The sequence below is a fragment of the Pelobates fuscus genome, chromosome 4 (genome assembly GCF_036172605.1).
Source record: "Pelobates fuscus isolate aPelFus1 chromosome 4, aPelFus1.pri, whole genome shotgun sequence".
In the NCBI taxonomy this organism is placed as follows: Eukaryota; Metazoa; Chordata; class Amphibia; order Anura; family Pelobatidae; genus Pelobates; species Pelobates fuscus.
This window is the reverse complement of record NC_086320.1, coordinates 65,200,818-65,222,143: the sequence shown is the minus strand read 5'-3', so window position 1 is coordinate 65,222,143 and position 21,326 is coordinate 65,200,818. Positions and strand designations below refer to the sequence as shown.

The 21,326-nt window shown below is 35.4% G+C and overlaps 1 protein-coding gene across 5 annotated transcripts in view; it reads right to left on the bottom strand.

The window, feature by feature from the left end:
- RUNX1T1 (RUNX1 partner transcriptional co-repressor 1) overlaps positions 1 to 21,326 on the bottom strand; it is a 122,822-nt gene that overhangs the window by 41,116 nt on the left and 60,380 nt on the right. For all 5 annotated transcript variants that reach the window (XM_063451255.1, XM_063451254.1, XM_063451258.1 and 2 more), the window contains exon 2: positions 1,034 to 1,171. In XM_063451255.1, the coding sequence (XP_063307325.1) occupies positions 1,034 to 1,171 (138 nt within the window). The remainder of the gene's footprint in view (positions 1 to 1,033; positions 1,172 to 21,326) is intronic.

Below are 21,326 nucleotides of genomic sequence, written 5' to 3'. Positions count from 1 at the left end.
GTTTTTGTGTACATGTATTTCATAGGGAAAAAAAAATACATAATGCTCTTTGTGTTGAGTCATTAGTCAGGAAATGCCTGGGAAACAGACGTTCATGGCTCGGTCTTTGGAACATCACCACCCACTTTAGCCAACACTTGACAGGTGACATTATACATTATCAAACAGAAATTCTCGGTAACACAGAATATACCAAATAAAGGCATAATTTGGGATATAAACTGTTTTGAAGACTTTTCACTTTTTTTTTTAATAAGAGCGAGAACAACTGGACCTCTCTGGAACTTGAATGGTTCTACACAGTTAACATCTTTTTGAAGACTGTTAAATGTTAAATATTCACGATAAATAAATACCTAATTCTTTTTTATATTCTCCCATAATTTCTTGTCTCGGATAAATCACATAAATGAAAAAAAAAAGGTGAGAAGAATCTGGGATTTAGCATTTCTGTCCTCAGTTTAGGTAGAATGTACGAGAATATGTTAAGATGTTATGGGCTTCAGTCTGAAATATTAGGACCCAACATACAGGTAATATAATGCTCCCACTAGAGTTGTCCAATGGTGATTTTATGAAGAGGTCATGAAAATGCATATATCTTGCCTATAGGACTGTTTAAAAATAAGTATAAATTATAATGTAACTTTTTGATCTTGTATATCTACTCCTATCTGCTTCTATGATCTGCCACTGTTTGTGTCTTTTCTGTTCGTTTCTCTGTTTGCGATCAATATAACAGTTTTTTTAATCTTCATACAAAATACAGGTCAACGATCACAAAATACAGATATGAGACCATAAAGGACATAACATGTGAATTAGAAAAAACTAAACAAAGAGCCTCACAGATCTTATTCCTATGCATTGGAAACCTATAACTGTCCAACTCCATGACTGATAGGAGGAGAATTGACAAGACACCCTACATATTATTGGGCCTAAGCTTTTTCAACTTTTCGTGTTCAGTAGATTGATTACAAATAACCACAAATTAAAACGACACATATATCAAAAAATAAAGAATTATTACATGTTGTGGGTGTGAACGAGCTTGTTCGTGGAGCTCCTTGCGTAGTGGGAGGAGGTGGCATGGTCGGAGGCGTTAGCCGGGATTGTGTCTTTATATCGACAGGTGAGTCTGGCATAGTGGTGCGCTTCTCAGTGCGATCTGCAAGACAATAAAACAAGTATATTGTTCATCATTTCTATGCAATATCTTTTCTTGGAAATCTCAAATATGCAACAATGTAACTATAGTATTTGATAAGGATGATAAACAAACCTTTTTTTTTTTTTACGTCTCATTAATGCATAAAGTAGCATCCCCTAGGTAGACATATTTTTTCAACAAAAATATTTTATTATCTTGTCTTTATTTTGAGTGCACAGATGTTAGGTGCATAGTCTGACAGGAAGCAATAATGCTACCTCATTTCAAAGCCTTATATAAGGGTGGAAGAGAACAAATAAATGAAAAGGCAGGATAGTAATGAATCCCCATGTGCCAACTCAGGCAGAACAAAACATGATGCTGTGTTCTACAGGTGAGCTGTTGGCAAGGGTCACATCCTCCCAGAATCCTCTCCTCAGCAACACCTGCTGCCCTCTCTTCAGCTTTTGTTTTGATACCAGGAGATAGTAGGTGAAATGCTCCGTGTCTCATGGCCATACCTCCCACCCAATTCTCTCTTTTATTCCAAACCAACAATAGATAAATACCATATGTCACATAGTAAAAAGCTTTCTCTTTGTTTACACAGCAGTGAATTGTTTATACTGGTTCATTAGGGGAGAAAAATGCACAAATAGTCCGGTTTATAGTACAGTTTAAAAAGAAAAGATTACAGGTGTATTCCAATTACAGTAAATATTGCAAGCTGGTGTATTTCACAGACTAGAATTCTTATGTGTCTAGATTAGAGGCAATGCTAAATCCAGACATATTATATGCACTACCAGACTTTTTTTTTTTTACATATTAAAGAACAGAGGAAAGAGAAACGGGAGGATTTTCGATGGAAACAATTTAGAAATTAAGGATAAATGTAACAAAACGAGACAGGTAGAGTTGTGGAGCAAAGTGCTCTCAGTAACAAGCAATCACCATGGAAACTAACTCATATGTCTATTCACTAACCAGTGATTTATGGTTAGTTGAGAAAAGACTTAAACACAAGCTCCACAAAAATAGCAGAATTAAAACATATATATATATACAAACTATCCCCTAAATCTCTTAAAATGGAACACTCATTTGTAGGGTGTTCCCATTTTTGGCAAAGATCACCCAAGGTTACACATCTGCTACCATGATCGATCCTGGGGGGAGCGAGGGGAAATGAGATATATACGTATGTAATGTGATGGCAGATAAATGGCAAGATGTAGTAATGCATGTTGTTTGAAACTGACGCATTTTGCCTGAGAAAGGCTTTTACGTGTAAAAAGTAACCTGTACTTTGTCACGTTTACATTTTCCTATTGATTTTCATAAAGGTTCTACTTTTATGAAAAATGTAAACGTAATTTTATTAAATTCAAATTTTCTCAAAATAAGGTACATATAGTCGGTGAATAGTGTATAAAAAATGTTGTCTGAAAGTCAACAATAAGTAAAGAAAAAAAATACAATGGTATTCATTAAACTCTAAATTTTTGTCGATAAATCTGATGCAATGGATGCAACAAAAAAAAAATAGCTGATCTGGACAAATTATCCAACTAAGCATTAGTTGCAATGTGTCTATTTTTTGTTGTCATCAATTGTCATTCAGATTTAATTCACAAAAAAAGTGTTTAACCCTGGTCGTCTTTGAAATAAATGTTTCCTAGTCATTTATAGACCGCATAATATATGTATTCTGCTCAATATTGATTAAATGGCAATATTTAAAGCATTAAAATGTATTAAAACTCGCTTTTGCCTTGACCTACAACCCCTCACATAAGAATATAAACCTCTGTATATTTGTGATCATGCCATATGTGTTTTCACAGGGGCCAGGCACGGCCTAGAAACAATAACTAATTGCACCAATAAGGTTTGGTTACCATATCTCAGCTGCAAGACTTTGTGTGCAAGTACATGTGATACATGATATAAGGAAGCACTTTTCACACGCTGCCCATCATAAGAAACAGATACATTCAAAAAACATGGTGGACATGGCAACTATAATCCCTTATATCATTTCTATAGCTCATTAACAAGCCAATTTAAACACATAATAAATACAAATTTAAAAAGTGTTTTCCATAAAGGTCTTCGGATTAGGAAACGTAATAGATACAGAAACATTTGTAGCTTCATGCCAGTTCCCAGTTTCTCGTTCCTAATGGGTCAAGTTGGTTCAGATGAATAAACATTGGCATCATCATCTGCAATCATTAGCTAAAGGAGCTCACAAGTGGGTTGAGATTAGGTCTGACACCTGTGCGATATTTTCCTCAGTGAGCAATTTAACCATCAGCAGCCCTGATTCTCCTCTGCATAAAGTCGGCAGCTTGTGATTGAGATGATGGAACGAGTCCAAAAAGCCAGCTCAGAATCATGCAGAATTACTAGGAACAGGGCAGCTCAGGATAGGCCACCATGGAGGAACTATAGCAGCTGATGTCCACTTCAACCCTCTCAATGCTAAGCAGGTTTACAGTTTACAAAGGAAAGATAAAACAAAAAAGGAAAATAAATCACAACTTCTGTTGTGTGTTTTCCGCAATAAATTATTAGATATAACTTTTAGCATGTGCCATATACCATATTTTACCAGAGACATGAAATGTATTTTATACAATGTACTGCCCTATATTAGACAGCAATGATGTTCCACTAATTAAGACAGTTCCTTATCTCCTTGATTAAAGAATATATTTCCTTCCTGCAGCATTTGAATTCTCCATACTGTATGGCAACACTTTTCATGTACTGACAAACAGGATAAAGAGACCAGATGAGACCAGGAAAATGCATTGAATCCGGCAACACCATCAACACTAGACATTAACCAGGCAAATATTTCAGATGTATTCTGCTATTTTACTGACTTTTCTGAAATACAAAAATTTACTTTTCCTTCTTAGCTCCAATAATATACAAAAGAGAATATAAATTCCAACACAATTCAAAGTCGAAAACAATTGTATATACACCATTGAACATATATGTACTTCCTGGTGAAACACTTTATAAATACATAAATGTTTACAAAGCAGGCAACACCTTTATGATATGCTTACATTGCAGAGCCCATCAGTATAATACTACTATTTATAGGAGTATTTTCACAGTAGGCACCTGAAACAAAAGTACTCAGATGGCCACTGAAGGGGCTTCCTGGCTCAGGGCTGCACAGTAAGCAGCCCTGCCATTCAGCGTCCAAACGCTCTACATGGAGACGCTGAATTTTCCTCATAGAAATGCATTGATTCAAATTGGCCAAAACATCATTCGGGCCCGCCCCCGTGCCTGTGAGAAAGCATTGGATTGGCTTAAAATCAACCATTTTGATGATGTCACAAAGGGGGCAGAGCCACTGAAAATAAGTTGAGTTTTAAACTTTTATAGGGGGCTAAGGGGGGGGGGGGGCATCTATATGGTGGGTTAAATACTATAGGGTCTGGAATACATGTTTGTGTTCCTGACCCTATAGTGATCCTTTAAATTAGTGCTCTGTGATGGGACATCCAGGTCATTATCAATGTTCCCTAGCAGAGCACATTAAAGTAAACTGGCACTTGTGAGATTTACACACAAACTGATATCTAACTAAAAGAAAGGGAAAGGTTGTTCTAGTTTATTTTTAATTCTCACCAGTATTTATTTTTTTCTGTTTTATTAACATGCCCAGCCTTGCTATATAGGAACCCTTGACGTGCCACATATATATCGCTATAGATGGCACTGACACTATTAACTGGTAGTGGGAAAAATCTTGCAAGCGTACTCTTCCAAAAAAAAAAACTAAAAAAAAACTCAACCAGTCAGGTAATGTCACGATCTGTAATCTAATGAAGACTTACTCTGATCCTGACAATTTTTCTGTGCTAATTTTCCTATAAGGCTCATGCAGAATTCACAAGCCTCTGCAATGCCAAGAATGGCTGCCAGTTATCTAAACCCAAATGGAGCGAATGTATCAGCAACTGTGGCAAAGCTGAGTTATTATTAAAGTTCTATTTCTACAAAGCCAAGTCGACACACAAGGAACTATGCTATGAAATAATAAATGATCACTTTGTTTCAAGGATATGTGAAATTGTAATAAAATGTATGGCATCTGGTTAACCCCTTAATTATATGCATATACGTAAGTTTTTAAGTACTCAGGCGAGCATAAAAAAAAAAAAAAAATTAACCTAGCACCATACCAACATACATAGCTAAAGTCATTCATTAAACCATGAAGATTATTCACTAAAGTGAGAATTCAAAGTGAATTTTAAATTTAAGGCAAAAGTAGCTGAACTGGAAGCATAGCTGATTTAGAGAATTTCTCCTGAGTGGCTATTCTGGGCTTAAATTTGCCATTTACTTTGAATTTCATTTGAATTCTCACATTTTTTTTTTTCATTTTTTTTATAGGAAGCGAGAAACAAATGCAAGTTGCTTTACATTATACATACAAACATTTTTATAAAAAGAAACTGAATACAGCAAGATATGGTAAACATTTAATTCAACATATCGGTATCATCAAAGTAGCCAAACTGACTTAGAAACGTTGGAAATTAAGTTTGCATTAACTTAGGTTGGAAATTAACTTTGAATTCACTTTGAACCCAGACAATGATCACTCAAGTAAACCCTGAGTTGTAAGGAAATCACCGGGGCATTGAAGAGTTTAGGCCAAAACAGCTTGGCTGGGAACATAAATGACTTGGGGGGTTTTGTAAATTTAGTTATTTTTGCCTTAAATCGGCAATCCCATGGAAATTCAATGATAATTTGGGGTAACTCAGTGTTGCAGGACGCCGTGGACATTTGAAAGATACGTGCTGCTATGATAAGCTAAACACAAGCGGCATACATTGAAATAACGTTTTAATCTCTGCTTTCACTGTGCAAAATTGCAGATATTTACTAAGCCTGGACTCATGCATTTGTAGCAAAGACGCTAAAAAGTCAATAATTAAAAGTCAAAGTGCTAATTGTTTCCTCAACATATAAATCTATTGCGCGCTACCTTTCAACCTATCTGGCACTGAGCTCACCCCAGCCAACCTTGGCTACATTGACAGCAGGACGAAAAATTGATTTTAATTCAGGTTCGTTCAGTGAACGAGGCAACGCACGCAGACCCTTTAAGTAAAGTAAGTATTGCTAGCTTGCCAAAAGAACAGAGATAGAAAGAGGCTTGCCAGAGCTAGTTTACAGATAACAGTGTGACTAGCGAATCCATCTGGTTTTCATTCTGCTAACACTCACATTGAACTATTGGAAGAGGCTGTCCAGATACCCAGATTTAAAACATGTGGGAGCAGGAAAGGGAGGGAGTAGATTTTCTGCTAAGGGATTGCTGTACAGAAATAAAGACCAATATGTATCCACTAATTCAAGTATTTACAACAAAACATTATTCTGTCATTTGGATTTTGCCCAGCCAACCTGTTTTCTCTTAAAGAACAATCCACATTTTTTTTTTTACAAATATTTTATTTATTTTTGTTATCGTGGGATCTATCAAGGAAATAGATAACCCAAAAAGTTTTATAATTGTTACTACAAATGATTGTCCATTAGCGTATCCCAATAACATAATGAATTTTGAGGTCTGTTGGCAAAGTTGCACAACTGCCTGTATCAATCTGAATCATTGCATTCAGGAAGGTTTTCCTATGTAGCAGACTTGTGTTTACATAGCATTTTTACAGCGATATTAAATAGCACGTTCGGATATGTTTTTAGTTTCACAGAAGACCTTTGTTGCATGTTCTGCATTGGGAAAATAAAGCACTGGTAATGATTATAATGTCGTTCAACTAAAAAGACTTGGCTGTCGGTCAGGATACAAGTTAGATAGCTGGCTCCGTTCTGACCAAGCAAGACTCAGGCCAAAAGGTCATTGATAGAACGCCAAATCAATACCATCTGCTACTCGTTCAATGTGCTGTGCAATCAGTTCACGATGGAGATGTATGGTGAAATAATAGGTCAATCTTAATCCATACACACACATCCCTCTGGTGAAACATAAGATTTTAAAATAAATCCAGGAAATAGGTTTCAAGCATGCAAAGACATGAAGCATTTGTTTTGGATTATGGAGAGAAAAAAAAATAATATTGGGTTTGTTTTAAAAAAAAAAAAAAAAATGGTGTTTGTGATCTAACCGTAAGAGAATTTTCCCTCTAGAATCCTTCAAGACAAAGGTGAAGAATGCTCGGTTTTGTCCATATAAAAGTGATTCCCTAAGAAAAATGACCATGTCAGTGATTTGAAGTGGTCATGGAGCTTGGAGTCTGTATGTGCAGCATTTCAGTAAAAAATACATATACGGAGATACAGAACTTTGATGCCAACCTTATAACTCCACCTCCGGCATGTCATTAGCAGCCTGGAATGAGAAGTTCTATGCTGCTAATGACAGTTATGTAAATAACAATTGTCCATTGTCAGCACGCATACCATTCTGGCTGATGACTTATGAGAACATGCCCTGCCCCCATGTTGACCAAGTTCTTCCTTGGCTCAGCTTTCAGGATGTTCCTCCACTTGCAGCAAGGTGGAGTAATGTCACCAAACGTGGAGCAGCCCACAGGAAGTACTTGGCCTTGGTGTGTGATATAATGTTTTTGTGTGGGTTTTGTGTGAGGGGGACCCGTGCCGACAAGTATTTCTACAACCACAAACAGTGTTTTATTAAAATAATGTTATTGGTTGGAGTAATATCTCAATTCTCACTTAAATCTTATGACAATTACTGGTAGACTATAAAAAGAAGTACATTCAATGCTGTTTGAAATTCTCCAAGTACCAATACATGCAAGCTTTGCCAGACTAAACAAAACATTTCATTTAAATTAATGGCCTGTAATACATTGGCATTTTAAGGAATCTCACCTCCAGTGTTGACGTATACGTGAGTTCATCTTCAGACATAGGAATTTTAGCCATAAACATATCCATTTGGGTGTTCCAGTAATTTTTTTTTTTTTTACAATCAACAGTAATAACAACTAATTTCAATTCCTTTGTTCAAAAAATATGAGATGGAGCATTGGTCACTGCTTTGTTTTAAAACTTGTGTTTTGTTTACACAAACTTGAAGAAATGATATTGTCTGGCTCCGGGACCAAAAGGGGGCTTTGATCAGTCTCACAGCTGACATAAGTGTTAGGTCCCACTATGCGAGCATGTGCCGGAACTCCACAGCCTTCATGAACTTCAGAAATAACTTTTGTGATATCCAGCTCTTCACTTATAAATAGAACCTACAAATTACTGCCGAGTCTCTTTGGCAAAGAACAGAATAGAACTGAATCCCAACTGATAGTACATACATAAGTGGTTGCATTGATGTGCCAAACATTTAACCATTTCCTATGCAATGGAGCAATTTACAAGTTACAACTAGCCACCCTGATTTACAGTTACTCCTTTTCCAAGAAAGAAAAACTGGAACTATTGGGCTGCGAGCCTCAATTTTTGTGTTTTTGGCAAATAATCAAGGTATTAATAAGACTACAGAATATCAAATTATACATCCAACACGCCTAACTTTTAGGGGTTATGTATATTGATCTAAAGACTTCACCTATGAGATCTTTACTCAGATTCTGCAGTCACTTGCTCTTGTCTAATTACCTTTTTTTTTATCTGTGTGATTTGTTTCCAGATAAACTGCATCAAAGATTGTTTATCACTCAGAATGTCTAATCTTCATCTCAACATGAAAACCTAAACGCAATGTGTTTTCAATTTTTATTTTTGGACGGAAAATATATTGCATAATATCTGTCGCTATTTTTTTTTTCAGCTGCGGAAAAATACTTCCAAATGTACAGGACATGGAAGATTATTTCAATCAACCAGTAAATATTTTTCTGTACATGTTACCACATAGGCAGCAACATATTAGTGGATTCATGTAAAGAAAAGTAGTTTAAAAGATGAATTCCTGAACTGATTGGCTGGGGCACATGTTCATGCTTATATTAGCATCCACCCCGAGTCTGATCAGCTGTCAAATGGCAGTGAGTATGAAACAGTGATCCGTTTACAGATACTGGTTTTACACAGATCAGATAGAAACAGGACTAGAAATAAAATAAGTCTGTCTTTTACATTAAAAACATAATTTGTATCTTTGCTTTGATGAAAGCATCTAAAACATGAAAATAATTTTGCTGGAACACTCCAGTTTTGAAGGACAGTCTGATATTATTTAATGGAATACTCCAAGTACCAACATCACTGCAATGTATTGTAGTGGTTATGGTGCAAGGAAGCTGTAGGTACAGTCTTTTTGTCAAACTGTTTAAAAAAAAATTATACAACTAATCAGGATCCAGTATCCATAACCTCTTTCCTCCTTAATGTCTACAAATAAATGGTAGTGGCTATGGTAGTTGTAGTGTCATTATAACATGTGAAATCGTAATGAAAAGATCTATAATTTTTTATCACAAGCCTCCCTGATATTATACCCGTGTGAAAAGGCACTGTTGAATCCTTTTTCATGAAAAAATTTTTATCCCACTAACACGATCTTAATGATGAAATATTTGTCCATTGTGAGATATCTTCTAATATAAATGTCCATTCCCTGATTTTAATGTCTCAGAATTATTTCTGTCTTTGCAAAGAAAGGAGGCTATGCCAAGACAGCTGTATTGGTCATTAGTTTCATCATGTAGCGAAATGAAGTGGTGTATAATTATATCACTAGCCTATCAAAAGACTGATGTACAGATTCAATGTAGAGAGCTATATATCATGCCAACTATACCGAAATGATTGGCAGTGGGTATGCTGTTCTGTGTGTCACCATAACATTGTATCCTTACTAGTACTCAAGGGGTTAAGGATATGGTGCAAGCATTTAGGGTTAACAGCTTCCAGGCCCCACAGCAGTCATTCTGTAGCTATTATAGATTACATAGAGGAAGGAACGCACTCTGAATTATTTGTGGCTTTGGATGCAGTACTGTGTCATTACCAGCCACACATTCAGATGGATAGCGCTGGAGACCCAGCGAGACCACACAAAACCAAAGTAAATGATACATACTAAGCGATTGCCAGATGCAGTTCCCACTTTACAATGTTCTTCTTTCACTTTACTGTAATAAATGTGATTTGTCTTATTAGATGAGCAGATGTTAACAATGCACTTGGACATCATGGAACATTTCAAGAATCCTGTACAGTGCTGACAATACTAACTTGAATTACCCACACAGACTCCTACGTCCCTCTTCAGAAACCTAAGCCTATTATAATGCTTTGAGAAATAAAAGGACAAAAATAGATCACGTTTGGATGTTTGGGTGGGAGAGGACATTTAATCCTTACACGAATGGGGGAGAAGTTAGAAGCCAAGATGATTGCTGGAGTGTTTCTTGCACAACTTTGACATGTTTCCTACTCCACCAGTGCTATGTACTAAAACAAAATAATAATTGTGAGGAAATGAAGCAATTTTGTCTCCCACAGATTTTATGGAGGTTTTATTGCACGGGTAGTAATGAAGTGTCCTACTGTTGACCACTGTTAACTCTGTTATGAGTTCTCTATTTAGTTATCAAACAATAATACACACTTATTGATATTTGGATACATTATTCATGTACAAACACCACTCTCAGACTTGGCATTTATAGACTATTCAGGGCTTTACGCTATAATAAATTAGTCTGCCACAATAAAAAAAATGGATAATCTCTGAATATGTTTCAACCAATATTGGAGAATTATTTAACCAATTCCTCTAGAGATTAAGCCGTGTACATTTTACATGATTGTGGTAGCCAGAATGATATATTTAAATTAAGGATCACTAGTGATGAATGATATACAATATAAAGCTTGATTTAAACTGTACACATAAACACATACAACGAGTGTAAAAATGTACATTAATTTCTCAATTTTCCCATAAGACTTTGCTATGACACAACGGGTGTAAAATATGTCAACAAAGTATGAGAACTGTTACATTATCTTGGTGCAAAACGCTATATAAGGGTATATTTGACAACCAACATCAGACATAAAAATAGTTGATAAAAGAACATAAGCATAAGTTGCTATAGATCTTTCTTTAAATTGTATTCCCTTAATCCCTCTTTTCCTCTCTTTGCCTATTTAGTCTAGTATTGTTGTATATTCCCCCCCTCTCCCTATGTCGCTTTTCTCAATTCTCATCTCTTTCTTATCCCCACCACGCTTGTTCTCCAGTATCAGTCTTCCCCTCTCATCCACCACTTTTCTTGCTCTTGACCTATCATTTCCTCTTCTCCAACTTCCCTTCTTACAATTACATAGTTACATACTGAAAGGAGACTTGCGTCCATCAAGTTCAGCCTTCCTCACATAAGTGCTTCCAATTTTGCAACAAACTAGGAAAAAAATTCTTCTTGACCCAAGAATGGCAGTCAGATTTATCCTTGGACCAAGAAGCTATTACCCTACATTGAAAAATGATATCCTTGAATATTCCCAACCATTATCTCAATTTTTTTCATCTCATTTTATCATTCCTCTTCCCAATCTTTCCTTATCTCCTCTCTACGATTTTTACTCCAGCTTGACTCTTGTCCTCCTGGCTTCACCTCTATTGCTAACTCTCTCCCCTTTAAACACCTCTCTTGTCCCAAAGCCTAGGAATAGTAAAATGTTAGATACATTATCATTTTACATTCAAAATAAGTATTATCTTCTTTTACAACTTTAGAAGAATGTGAACCTTGCCCCCATTCATTAGTGATTATTTTTATACTATAATATTATCCTATAAGAACCCCAGACTCCTAGAGCTACACTACAGTGCAGAGGAAGCAGTAACTATTAAAAACAATATCATAACTCATAGACGAAACAGCTATTAGGAAATGGCTTCGTATTGTGGACATTTGTAGGAAGTAATGGAAGGAATTTATTAGATATCTTTCGGTAACATGTTTACAACATATTTAACAATTACCAAGTCTGGAGAGCTGAAGAAAAAAGACAACATCAACCAGAACATCAAAGAATCCCTACATTTCTCATGGGTCCATCACTACATAGTCTATAACAGGGGTAGGCAACCTTCGGCACTCCAGATGTTGTGGCCTACTGTAGCGGAATGAATCTTTGGAAGTTATACTTTGTTCCTTCTATGGGCTGTCCGTATCTTCCTCCCTGTTATTTTGTATGCTTGGATTAATATGTTCGGTTTTTAAACTACCGTACTAGACCGACCACAAACCCTGATTGTCTGGAACTGTTTTGGTTACTGTTACACATTCTTTTTTATGACTGTCTCTTCCAAACAGGAACACTTAGGAAACATTTGAACTCTACTAATCCACACAATATATTCTTTATTTTTGGTTCTCTTTTTTTTGAGTAAATCAACATATCTAAAAAGATATTTAACCATGTGATATTTTGACACACTGATATTCAGAAGATATTTTTTTTTACCTCTGGCTACCACTTCTAAGTTCTGATGTATAAAAGGACAGGTGAGATTTTTAAAAGGTGGGATACTATATGTGGGTATGTGGCCATGTGACAAAACTGCCAGCCGCACTTGAGAATCACTGTTTTAAAATAAGGTTCTTTACTGGAGGTTTGTAGGCCCTTGGGGGTTCTTCGATGACCAAATTCTATCCAAAAACCCCATTGTGTGCCCTTGTGAAAAACAAATATTGTGAAAATAACCAAATAACTATTTGGATAAAATTGCATAAACGTAAAAAAAAGAAAGTTATTCCTAAATTTTTTAGATGAACTAACAATACTTTTACGTGCATCGATGTTTTTATCTCTAGGGTCTTCAACCATTGTAAATATATAACAATGCACAATGCACATCTCCAGTGACAGAACATTTAAATGTTTCACTTTTTTGTACAAGCACAGCCTGAATACAAAGTGTATACAGCATAATCCCTTTGTTACTCATTGTAACACAGCTCTACTGCTTCTTGAAGGGTGACATTTAGGTATTTCAGTATCTAGGACTCATTAGAATTTAAATTCACAGTAACTACTGAGATGAAAATAAAGAGAAACAGGTCGCATACTAAACAGAACACAGATAGATTGTGCCACCTCATCACTATGAAAATGGGCATTTTTATGTATACAAAAATGGAATGTTCAGCGGAGTGCATCTCTCCACGTTTATGGCTCACATACAAGATACCAGTAAAAGCTCATTCATATGTTTCACATTAGTCTCTAAGGTACACCTGTCTCCTCGTGGTTTGGGTTTGATGGTGACATAAAAACGGTTACAACTTTGGATTGCAATGCTCTGCATTTTTAGACTCCTTACAATTGCACTACCGCCTCCCATTTTCACATTCCACGGTACGAAAAAAAAAGGTGCACTGGTGCAAAAAGGGTTAAATCTCAACATAATCTGTCCTGTCATAACTGCAGAGCCCCTAGTGAGGGAAGCAGAGGTTCTGTTTGAGAAATCTGATGTAAAACAGACAATTCCTATCTGAAACAGAAAATGACCCTCAATTATCTCTGAGCATGTTTGTATCACAGTTAATTTATCACTGCCACTTGACAGCTGATGTGAAAAGAATTACACTGAGAATAATCCAGTTATGAATTTATTTTAAAAATATGAGACGGTTCTCATGTAATGTTCTCATCAAATTTTGGGGGGAAAAATGCATTTTTTTTCTGCACTTATTTAAATGAAACTGACATCAATTAAAAAAAAACTTATAATACAATTTATAATATAATCTATTGATTAATTACATTTTCTTTACATAAATAAATATATATTTATATATATATATGCAACCTCCAAAATCTTCAGGAAACACAAAACTGTAGGTGTTTACCTTATGAATGAGATATAGAGTTCAGTTTCAGCACAGTAGGAGAGAACATCATTGAAATTCAGAGGCTGCATTCACAGGGAAGATGCCTCAATTGGTATGCAAGGGATGTGTTCCTGCCCTGAATACATTATGAACTGGCAGCATGCTAATACACCATGCTATCATAAGCACCAGATGGAAGAGTAGGCAGTGCATGTCCCATCAAACCTTAGGAAGATGTATTAATGTCCCTGCTCTGTGTTTTTAACTGCAATCCTTTGCTTGTGTCCCCGGACTTGCTCATTCTGTAACATTCCATCACCTGCTTCCTCTGTACTGTTCTTGTCTCCGGGGTAAACTCTTTGCTGCCAGGTGCTATAGGCCACATTTTCATTCTATGCCAGCGCACAGAGAATGGACACTTGGCACACGCAGGCATCAGGCCGGGATTGCTGAAAAAAACCCACATGCAAACAATGGCAATAACCCTGGCATTCAGTGTTCTGACTGGTGAATGCTTAAATCAGGTGTTATCCATGTGTAGCACTAAATTTAGTGTTTAACTGCAACTGTTATCATGCTGAGCTCATGGCTGAGGGTATTCGGAGGTGCAGTATGTCTGATGCTCGAGGTCCAAATATCGGTTTTCAATTATATATCGGGGTATAGACCAATAACATGGCAATACTTTTATTGACCTTAGAAGGATGAATGTCTAAGTATAGTAAGCCAGGACTCAGATCTGCAAGCCTGAGATTCAAAACAGAACCAGAGATAAAAGAGACTATGCAGTTGGAGCACTAACCACTGGGTTCTCTCACAGGCATTTTTCTTTCTATCCATCCATCCATCCATATTTATATATTTGTGTATATGTATATGTATATACGGTACATATACACAAATCCATATAGATAGATATATACACACACATACATATATATTTATATAAACAAAGAAAGTTAGAGACATCTATACACAGAGACAACCACTGAGAAAGCTCAGAGTATATATCTTTTATATTTCATTTTATTTCTCTATAAACCCATTAATCTACCAACCGAGCAGTGATTATAACAATACTAGATGGCTTAAAAAAAGCTTTGCTGCTCTAAGTTATTTTAATGTACTCCAAGGCAACCCTCGGACAACCTATTGATTCTTTTTTTTCTTTCTATCGAGTCTCCATTGTATATTCTGTATTTTAACTCCGTTTTAAATATATCCTATTAACAATATGTCCTATTATTGCAGCCTGTTCTTCATACATTACTGTGACTGCATTGTATTTGAAATCACCAATTATTATAAACTGCAAATCCAAATCACAAAATGCTGTGTTAAGAAATAGCATTATTGATTTTAGCTTGACTCCAATGATACAATGCAATTTTGTGAAGATAATGTAGAGTGTTTGCCACCCTGCATGCTGGTGTCACAGAAACAGCTACTGTTTTGAAAAATAAATTGCCAATTTTACGCTAATGAGCCAGCTGCAAGGTAGAAAAATACTGTGTGGTTTATTGGAAGTAAAAAAAAAAAAAAGGTTTTATGGATTCTTCCAGCAGAGAAGAGGTTAGTTAATCTGGGGAAAATATAAAAAGGCCTAGAATTACCTTTAAAGACGAATCCAAGACACAAAGCTATATTATTTATTTATAAAGTATTTTGCCCAGAAGAATACATTGAGATTGAATCTCTTGCTTAATAAACTGTAATTTTATAATTTTTTTATTGTATTGTTTGTATTATAATTTCATTTATAAAGTGCCAACATACTCCACGTTGCTTATTAGTACTCTCATTATTTAGTATTCATAAAGCGCTTTTAGATTATGTAGTGATGCATCAACTGTGGTTAAACAAACATTAAAGTTTAGATATATACCAGTACAACTGGAGTATAAATTCATGGATCTGATCTTAAAATGTAGTATCTACAATGTATTGACACACAATGCATGAACAAAAATATATGAGTACTGATGTATTTGGGAAGATGGAACAAGAGGTGATGGAGACACTGTTCAAACATGCTTACAGTCTACATTGTAGTTGGAATATCATCTATCATTGTAGTGAGCCAACATCACTTTACTTGTATTGTGTCAGTATTCCTGTTAAAGGGTCACTCTGTGCACAGTCACAACTTTACTCAATTACAAAACTGTTGGTGTGCAGAGCACCCTGCAGCCATTCTAATCTCTAAGCATGGCTGTCCGAGCTGTCAATTAGGCTACCTGAACCAAGAGTTTTTAGTTGCCCGTTTTAATTGTGTCCAAGATGCCGCATACACAACTTGAGTTGAGCTCTCTCTACTCCCTGGAGTGAGCAACAAGAGTTAATCACAATTAGGTGGACTGTGGTTCTGTGGTTCAGCCAAGACCTTTAAGGGGCATCCCACTGATGAAATACAAAAATAAATATAAACTCGCTATGTTTTAGATATAACCTTATTGAAAACATGCATTCTGGAATTATTTGCATTGGATGTATATATAAAAACAGCTTGCAAAAGCTGAAGACATCTTGACTGCAACTTTTGCAAGCCCTCCCCTTTTTTCCCCACCCAGACTTTCTGTGGCTGTCCAATCACAGATTTCCCAGTGCAGCTCAATGCGCAATCTTTGCAAGGCACTGAGCTAAACTACTAGTAACCAAGTAACAGGACCAGTTGTCAAATTGACAGTCTGAGGTTGTAACCAGGTTAATTTCAATTGAAATCTGTACTTTTGTAAAATGAAACAAATATGATACACTCTTTACATAGGAAGCACTTTAGCATGGTATAGTGCTTTAGGTGAATAGAGTGTTACTTTAATATAGTTAAAGAATAAACAAAGAACTAGGTAAATGATAGCAGACAGACTCACTAAACAGTGCAGAAAGGGAAACTTATAAAATAAGTCATTTTTAAAATATATTTTTAGAATTAACTATCATTTTTAATGTGTTATTTTTACAATTGTATTAATTGTAATGTTAAACACTACCAAACATATACAACAGTGTTTTAAAATAGAAGATAAAATATACTTCACAGTGTATGACACACTGGATATCCACAAAGGGAAATGATACAGCTCTTGGAATCTATAAAAAAATAAATATAACCACACATAGTGTAATCTGTATTAGCAATGGTAAAGTTACACTCACAAGTGTAGAGCCGTGCCATAAGTAGCATCAGGGTGCCAATACTGGCTGTGATGATTTTCCCACAGGCGGACTCAGAGTATGCTCCAAAAATGTTTTATTAGTAATAAAATATTTAAAATAACAAAAAGGACATTTATAAACAGTGTGCTAAAAAATTGAAAAAGTATGTACACTACCGCAATATTAATTGGTCCTTAATAAAATACAAATAAGTGCAAACGCGTTTCGACTGGATCCAGTCGTCCTCAGTGCAAGGAATAATGCATTATAAATTATTATTATTTTTTTTAAATATGGGTTTATACCAATAGCAAACATTGTACCCAAGTAAGTAATGACAAAAAATAAAAAATAAAAGAGAAAAAAGTAAAAAAAGAGCTGTGCATTTTCCTTTGTCCATTTAACTAAAGTTTTTTTTAAAGGTTTAATCATCTTACAAAAAGAAGATAGATCTTGCAAAAAAGATAATCTTATTGATTTCTTTCTACATTTTCTTCAAAAATAAAAATGAATGCAATTGAAATTATTTTGTAAATAATTATATAAATGTTTGCTTTATATAATATGATTCTGAAATATTGCATGACTAAAATCACCAACAAAATAGAAAACTATACTGGCAAAATATTACAATGAAAAAAAAAAAAAAACAGGTCTTTGATTACCCCTGTGCTTTATACAATAAGGTGTATAATATTTGGTCCAACTACTTTGAGCAGACTTTTTCCTTGTTTTTTGTTTTTTTTTAATCCAAATATATATATATATTTACATTTTGTTTAAAAATGTTTTAGTTTGCATTATCTATTATGTTTGTTTGCTATTTTGTCTCAGTCTGTCCAAAAGCATCACTAGCAATTCAAGTTTTAATACACTTGTCACATCATGAGCACAGGTGGATGAGATAGTTTCAAAGTCATTAATATGACAGATCCACCTGTTCTCCAGAAAATGCCACCTGTGCTCCTGTAGGAATATCCTAAAAATCTGCTCTTGGGGATATTCCTTAGGGCACATTCTGCGAATGCACATGCAATTTCCAATATTTGAAGAGCAGCTGAGATATAATGAATGAATCATAAGAACATGTGCTCAGAATTCATGTTTGTGTTTTCACCTTACCTATCATTTCCAAGAAGTGAGATCACAAAGTTAAAAGCTGTTAAATTTGTCAATATCACAGAACTCTAAAGGCGATAGCAAAGTTGAAACATGATTGCAGATATCATTAACGTAGGTAACACTAATTTACAAAATCACAGTACATTGTATCATCTTATCTTAATATATGGAAGGGAAAATAAATATTTATCAGAAAATAAATCCCTGTCACAAAAATAACTAAGTGTCCAACATCGTTTAGCTCCTGAAAGACGGAGGCAATTGTCCAAATTCTGAAGCAAAATAAAACCTTGAATTTGAGCTCTATGTCTGTGCAACCATAATTTACCTCTTTCATTTGAGGTGCACCCACATTTATTATACATCATTTTGTTTAGGATAAATAGGGCTTTCATTTCACATCAAATATTTATTTATGAAACATAATGTAATATGAATAAAATCTAATAAAAGTATGAGAAATTAAAACATCTTATTACTTTCCAAGTTGTGCATGATATTTTAACTGTGAATGTCGTAATACTGTTAGCTTTTACTGCACGAAAACAGACATATTTGTATGCTGTGATGCCCCACGTGTACAGGTTTCATAGTGTTTTGGAAAGTTACAGGGTCAAATATAGAGCTTTCCCATTTCAATGTTTACACATTAAAATTTGCCAGATTAGTTTGCTAGGCCTTTGTTGCCTTAGAAACAATATGGCAATGAAAATGACCCATATCATGGCATGCCATTTGCAAAAGTAGACAACCCGGGGTATTCAAAATGAGGTATGTTCAATCTTTATTATTAGTCACTTAGTCACAAACCCTTGCAATAGCTAGTGTTCATATTTGTTTTTTGCAGTTTTCAAGCAACAGTCTTTTACTAATGAAATCGTCAATATACATTTTACTGCTCAAAAGCACTCATATTTGTATTAAGCATGTGATTCCAAGACCAACAGTAGGTCCATGTCCAGGTTTTATGGAGTTTTGGTAATCTACATGGTCAAAAATAGAAATGAGTTCCAAATTCAATTCTCTGGAGTTTCTGCCTGTGTTGTCAGGCAGGTCCCCCAATGTAAAATGAATAAATATCATTATTTATAAATACACCTAGAATTAAGTTATATGTACTAATTCCAAGTGTACTCATTCCAAGTGTATATATATATATATATATATATATATATATATATATATATCACATCTAGGCTGTCCCAGCAAATCCTGCCAGTCCAGCTGATCCGGGTCATGTGATGGTGGTGTACTTTAAATGGATCTACATCAAGTTCCATTTTAAAAAAATATCTACATCAGATACATTAAATGACTAAAATAGAAAATGCTCATCAACATTAAGCATCAATTCTACAAAAATACAATATACATTGATATAACAGTCTTAAAAGACTCTCTCCATTTTAAAGGGATATCTCCCAACAACCACCATGCACTAGAAAAAGATGAAAGAACTTTTTCTGGCTAAGCATGATTGGAGTGAAGATCCAGAGCAGCTAAGCTTCCAGAGAGTACTCATACATGCAAATTGTACAACGTTAGTATTATGCTCTCTGTAATACTTTATAACATATCTGAATCACTTCTGAACGAAAAAATTAAAATAACGCTGAGATCTTGGATTTAGAACACCATACAAGCCATTTTATCACTAGAACAAAATTTCGATTGCTCAAAGGCTATTCTGACTAACATCTGCTGAGATATCAAGATGGCTGATCACAGAAAACAGATTTGCTAATCGTATCATATGTATTTCAGATGATTTCGCCTGCACACATTAAAAGAGCTGAAGGCTGGATAAGCGAGACACTACAAACTGCATGAAAGTAATTACTTCTAATGTAGACTTTGAGTGCAATTTCCGTTCAAGGTCCGACACACAGTAAAACTTGTGATGGGATCAAATCTGTTCTCAATTTAGAGGTAAATCATCATACAAAAATGCCTTTATGTTGCATACCTCCCAAGTAACTCACTTTAGAGGAGATGGTGCCTCTTTGGAACCCAAATACCTCATCTCTCTTTTCTATTCCTGTGGGCACAAGGCACTGAGAATATTTGCAGAGTTTGAGTGTCAAAACACAACGTCTTCATGCCTTATACTATCAGACTGGCCTAACCATTGTTCCCCACTGTAAGCCTGAAGGGCCCATTGCACACTTACCCGGGGGGTGAATTTCTACTTATCAGGGCTGAATTTTCACTCACTAGTGGCGGGTTGGGAAGTGTAAAATTTGAGACCTGTCCTTAATATACCATAGTATAAAGGTTGGAAACCATCAACACTCCAGATGTTGTGGACTATATCTCCGCTGATGATTTGCCAGTATAAAGGCTGTAAGAGCATAGTGGAAGATGTATTCCAGGATATCTGGAGTGCCGAAGGTTGCCTACCCATGGCATAGTAAAATGTGTTAAAAAAGAAAAAAATTAGTATAAGTAATTATATCTATTATCTAAATATATATTTTCTAAATTATTTGTTTTTCAGTTCAGTAGGTCATGAGGTCACCTAAAATGTTTTACAGCCTCAACCTCACCAAACTTTGAACTGCTGAATGCATAATGTCCATTTTATTTATATAACAATGTAACTATAGAAGTTTCCTTATTCACAATTCCTTTTTCTGTTTCTCATGTTCTTTTCTCATCGGGGTTACCAGATCTTAAGGCAGTCTATTCAATTGTACAAAGCCTTCTGGGAGTCTGAGCTGAGCAACGAAGAGACCATCCACTAGATTTAAACATGACCTACAGGACTTTGTGACCACACAGTCTGTAACAGCCTTCACTGAGCAGCTAAAGATTAAAGCTCTCATTAATGAAGGGGCTCCCATTGTGATACTGTATAGTTATGGCTGTTGTGTGCACTGTACAGGAGATTAAATAGAGGGAATTTTTCATGATTATTTTCCCTTAAAACAGGAGCTCCAACAGCTTGTATCGGCTTATAATGTTGCCCCATATGGTGACTTAGATTTGTACAGATCTGATCGGCTCATCTTCTGTATGAATTCGTGCAGAGCAGGTTAGGGATACAT